This window comes from Anoplopoma fimbria, chromosome 19 (assembly GCF_027596085.1).
Source record: "Anoplopoma fimbria isolate UVic2021 breed Golden Eagle Sablefish chromosome 19, Afim_UVic_2022, whole genome shotgun sequence".
Lineage (NCBI taxonomy): Eukaryota > Metazoa > Chordata > Actinopteri > Perciformes > Anoplopomatidae > Anoplopoma > Anoplopoma fimbria.
This window is the reverse complement of record NC_072467.1, coordinates 28,926,582-28,931,581: the sequence shown is the minus strand read 5'-3', so window position 1 is coordinate 28,931,581 and position 5,000 is coordinate 28,926,582. Positions and strand designations below refer to the sequence as shown.

The 5,000-nt window shown below is 46.9% G+C and overlaps 2 protein-coding genes across 3 annotated transcripts in view; both read right to left on the bottom strand.

Annotated features, from left to right (window-relative positions):
• mphosph6 (M-phase phosphoprotein 6) overlaps positions 1-5,000 on the bottom strand; it is a 97,376-nt gene that overhangs the window by 7,240 nt on the left and 85,136 nt on the right. The gene's annotated exons all lie outside the window — the stretch shown is intronic.
• Positions 1,236-4,323, bottom strand: snx20 (sorting nexin 20). Of its 2 annotated transcripts, XM_054619165.1 has the most exons (5): positions 4,006-4,323; positions 3,764-3,786; positions 3,387-3,449; positions 2,877-3,020; positions 1,236-2,300 (listed from the first exon to the last, which is right to left on the bottom strand). In XM_054619165.1, the coding sequence occupies exons 3-5, from the start codon at positions 3,438-3,440 to the stop codon at positions 1,629-1,631; spliced, it is 870 nt and encodes a 289-aa protein (XP_054475140.1). In that variant the 5' UTR covers positions 3,441-3,449; positions 3,764-3,786; positions 4,006-4,323; the 3' UTR covers positions 1,236-1,628. The 2 variants fall into 2 exon arrangements, with proteins under 2 accessions (XP_054475140.1, XP_054475138.1); XM_054619163.1 differs by lacking the exon at positions 4,006-4,323 and having other exon boundaries at positions 3,764-3,842.

The following is a 5,000-nucleotide window of genomic DNA, read 5'->3' as shown; positions in this document are numbered from 1 at the left end:
AGGGAAGGAGGTTGTCGCCGTAGATTTCACGGTACATGGCCCCATCCATCCTCCCCTCGATGCGGTGAAGTCGTCCTGTCCCCTTAGCAGAGAAACACCCCCAAAGCATAATGTTTCCACCTCCATGCTTGACGGTGGGGATGGTGTTCTTGGGGTTATAATCAGCATTTCTCTTCCTCCAAACATGGCAAGTTGAGTTGATGCCAAATAGCTCGATTTTGGTCTCATCTGACCACATTATCTTCTCCCAAGCCTTCTCTGAATCATTCAGGTGTTCATTGGCAGACTTCAGACGGGCCTGTACATGTGCCTTCTTGAGCAGGGGGACCTTGCAGGCGCTGCAGGATTTTAATCCATGACGGCGTAGTGTGTTACCAATGGTTTTCTTGGTGACTGTGGTCCCAGCTGTCTTGAGATCATGAACAAGTTCCTCCCGTGTAGTTCTGGGCTGATCCCTCACCTTTCTCATGATCATCGATACCCCACGAGGCCAGATCTTGCGTGGAGCCCCAGACTGAGGGCGATTGATGGTCATTTTGTGTTTCTTCCATTTCCGAATAATCGCACCAACAGTTGTCTCCTTCTCACCGAGCTGCTTTCCGATGGTCTTGTAGCCCATTCCAGCCTTGTGCAGGTCTACAATATTTGCCCCGACGTCCTTAGACAGCTCTTTGGTCTTGCCCATGGTGGAGAGGTTGGAATCTGATTGATTGATTCTGTGGACAGGTGTCTTTTATACAGGTAATGAACTGAGACAGATGTCTTTCATACAGGTAACGAGTTGAGATTCAGAGTACTTTCTTAAAGTGAAAGGACTAATCTAACCGGTATGTGGGAGCCAGAATTCTTGCTGGTTGGTAGGGGCTCAAATACTTATTTCACTCAATCAAATGCAAATCAATTTATAACTTTTATATAATGTGATTTTCTGGATTATTTTTTTATATTCTGTCTCTCACTGTTAAAATAAACCTACCATAACAATTATAGATCGTTCATTTCTTTGTCAGTGGGCAAACTTACAAAATCGGCAAGGGATCAAATAATTATTTCCCCCACTGTATATTATAATATATATATATATTATAATATATATATATATTATAATATATATATATATTATAATATATATATATATTATAATATATATATATATATATATATATATATATATATATATATATATATATATATATATATATATTATAAGATATATCTTAGAAGTTTGACATGTTAAAGACAAATAATAAATCAGTCCGTTGTTCAGTGTTCTCTGTGATGAAGAGTCAACACACACAGTGATGCATGCTGGGTAACCGTTGGGGCACCTCCAGTCTTTGTGTTGAAACACAGTTTGTCTGTTGGTCAATCAGAGCCGACGGTGCACGGCAGGAAGACGAGTTCCTCTAAAGAGATGACGGAGCAGATTCACTTCACAGGGAGAGTTCTGTTTCTGGACCAGAGTCCAAAGAGGAAGTGGTCTCTGGAATAAAGTCCTCTGAGGCCAAGTGGTCCAAGTAAACAGAGCACACATTAATAAATACATTAGTTATAAAATGAAGGACCTGTGGACCACTAAGTCCTAACAGACTCAGGTGAACTCGTGGACCACTAACTCCTCCAGAGACTCAGGTGAACTCGTGGACCACTAACTCCTTCAGAGAGCGGGAGGACACCTCCCCCCTCTCGGCGTCCCTCAGGACCGTCAGCTCCTCCTGTAACTGGGCCACCGGACGTCCCAGCTGATAACCTAAGTCCACCAGCAGGTCCAGCAGCGAGGCTCGGTAGCGTTTCAGTCCGTAGCGTCTCGTCGGCGGCAGAGCTCTCTGAGCTGCAGCGAACGCCTGTTCTGGTTGCTCCAGGTCCCGGTAGCAGACGGCGAGGGCGGAGAGGGTGGGTACGATCAGGGTGGGGTTCTGCCACGGTAACAGCTTCTCCTCCACCTCCAGAACCGTCTGCAGATCCTTCACGGCGAGCTGGAACTGTCCGGCTCGCAGCAGACTGTGGGCTCGTTTCTGCTCCGACTCTGTGAAGAACTTTGGGAAATGAGGCGAGTATCGAACGCAGCGCGTGGCGAAAAGTTTAGCCAGGTAGTCCTGGAGGGCGAGGCGGCGCTCTGAGATCAACTCGGGGCAGAAGTTCCTGCTCAAGAGTTTCCGGGGGAAAACCACCTCCTCCAGCTCCTCGTTGAACTCCTCCAGCAGTTTGTGGTGGAAGCGGAGGAAGTCGCTGTAACGGCGCTCGACAGACACACGGCGGGAATCGAAGCTGCCGGAGCGCATCACCACGACCTCGTACACCTGGAGACAGACAGGAAACATGGAGACAGACAGGAAACATGGAGACAAAGAGGAAACATGGAGACAGACAGGAAACATGGAGACAGACAGGAAACATGGAGACAGACAGGAAACATGGAGACAGACAGGAAACATGGAGACAAAGAGGAAACATGGAGACAGAGGAAACATGGAGACAAAGAGGAAACATGGAGACAAACAGGAAACATGGAGGAGAAACATGGAGACAAAGAGGAAACATGGAGACAAAGAGGAAACATGGAGACACAGGAAACATGGAGACAAAGAGGAAACATGGAGACAAAGAGGAAACATGGAGACAAACAGGAAACATGGAGACAAAGAGGAAACATGGAGACAAAGAGGAAACATGGAGACAGACAGGAAACATGGAGACAAACAGGAAACATGGAGACAGACAGGAAACATGGATGGTTTATGTAGATGTTGTTGTTGTATTGATCCACAGGTGGATGTTGCCGTTCTACGAACCACTTCATCATCTTGCTTTGAAAGCTGTGAGCTACAAAGAATAACCAGAGCACAGTTGAGGGACACCGGTCCTCCAGGTCTCACCACGTGTTTGGACAGAACGTGTTCGATGATCCGAGTCGACGGGATTTCAAACAGCAGCCGGACGGGTCGCTCTCTCTTCTTCACCTCCCTCCAGTTCTGCTGCAACTCCTTAGTGGTCAAACTGGAACAACTGGGAGGTTCATCACACACACACACACACACACACACACACACACACACACACACACACACACACACACACACACACACACACACACACACACACACACACACACACCACTTATAAAGGTTTCTTCTATAAAGGAGAGATGCAGCCTGTAATAATATAAACTTGTCTCATCCTGGTGAGAAGAAGGAGGAGAAGAAGAAGAAGAAGAAGAAGAAGAAGAAGAAGAAGAAGAAGAAGAAGAAGAAGAAGAAGAAGAAGAAGAAGAAGAAGAAGAAGAAGAAGAAGAAGAAGAAGAAGAAGAAGAAGAAGAAGAAGAAGAAGAAGAAGAAGAAGAAGAAGAAGAAGAAGAAGAAGAAGATTGTAGGACAGTTATTTGAACCTGCAGGGATCCGGTCCGTCTCAGTCCGGTGTTCGGTGCTCTCTGGTTCTGCCATCACAACCAGCTGATCCACAACATGGAGGACATCCAGAGACGATCAGGACCAATAAGACTTATTGATTAACCCAACAGACAGACCAGGAAGTAAAAGTACTAATATCTCACTGTGAGAATACTTCACGACTGAAGGTATATAAATGTAGTAAAAGTACAATATTTACTCTGAGCTGTAGTACAGTAAAAGTACAATATTAAGCTAGAGGTGGAGAAGTAGAAAGTACAAGTACCCTGCTGTGTACCTCACAGCAGTACTCAGTAAATGTATTTGTGTTCTGTGGTATTCATCAGCTCCTCAAACAGAAACATGAAGCGTCTCACCTTCTCTGAAGAAGTCCAGCGTTCTGTTGAAAGAGTGAAGAGTCTGAAAACACACATGAACATATACCGTGTGTGTGTGTGTGTGTGTGTGTGTGTGTGTGTGTGTGTGTGTCTGCTAACAGGAAGTTAGATTTATACCAGTAAGAGTAAAAGACAAAATGAGAGAACAGGAAGTGAAACTACAGTCTGCTGTATCACATGACCAACTGTAATCAGAGAACCAGCTCAGATTAGTTATTTACCAACTTCTCCTTCTTCTCCCTCTTCTTCTCCTCCTCCTCCTTCTTCTTCTCCTTCTTCTTCTTCTTCTTCTTCTGCACCTCCTCCATCCTCATCCTGAACACAGGAGCAGCTCTGTGCTCAGGCCTCTTCACCCTTCACACCCATCCACTCCTCTGACACTATAGTGAGGTTCACTGATGACATCACTGTAGTAGGACTGATCAACGAGGAGGCGCTCTACAGAGAGGAGGTACAACACCTGGTGGAGTGGTGTACTGACAATAACCTGCTCCTTAACACTATAAAAACCAAAGAGATCATCGTGGACTTCAGGAGAACCAGGAAGACCACACCTCCCCCCCTCCACATAAACGGTGAGGAGGTGGAGAGTGTAAGTGAATCCACATCACAAAGGATCTGACATGGGCCCTTAGCACCTCCCACCTGGTGGAGAAAGCCCAACAGAGGCTCTTCTTCTTCAGGAAACTCAAAGAAGCCAAACTCCCCTCTCAGCTCCTGGTCAACTTCTACAGGAGCCCCACAGAGTCAATCCTCTGCCACTGCGCCACCCTTGTGGTACACCAGCTGCACAGCAGAGAGCCGGAGAGACCCGGGTAGTTAGAACAGCTCAGAGGATCGGAGGAACCAAGCTCTGACTCTGGACACGGTTTATGCTAGCTGTCTACACAAGAAGGCTAGCAACATCAGCAAGGACCCAGAACACCCAGAACACCCAGAACACCCAGAACACCCAGGACACCCAGAACACCCAGAACACCCAGAACACCCAGGACACCCAGAACACCCAGAACACCCAGAACACCCAGAACACCCAGGACCAGACACAGAACCCAGGACACCCAGAACACCCAGAACACCCAGGACAGAACACCCAGAACACCCAGGACACCCAGAACACCCAGAACACCCAGACACCCGACCCAGTCTGTCTGTCCCCCCATCAGGAGGAGGTACAGAACCATAACAACAACAAACAGACTGAGGAACACACACA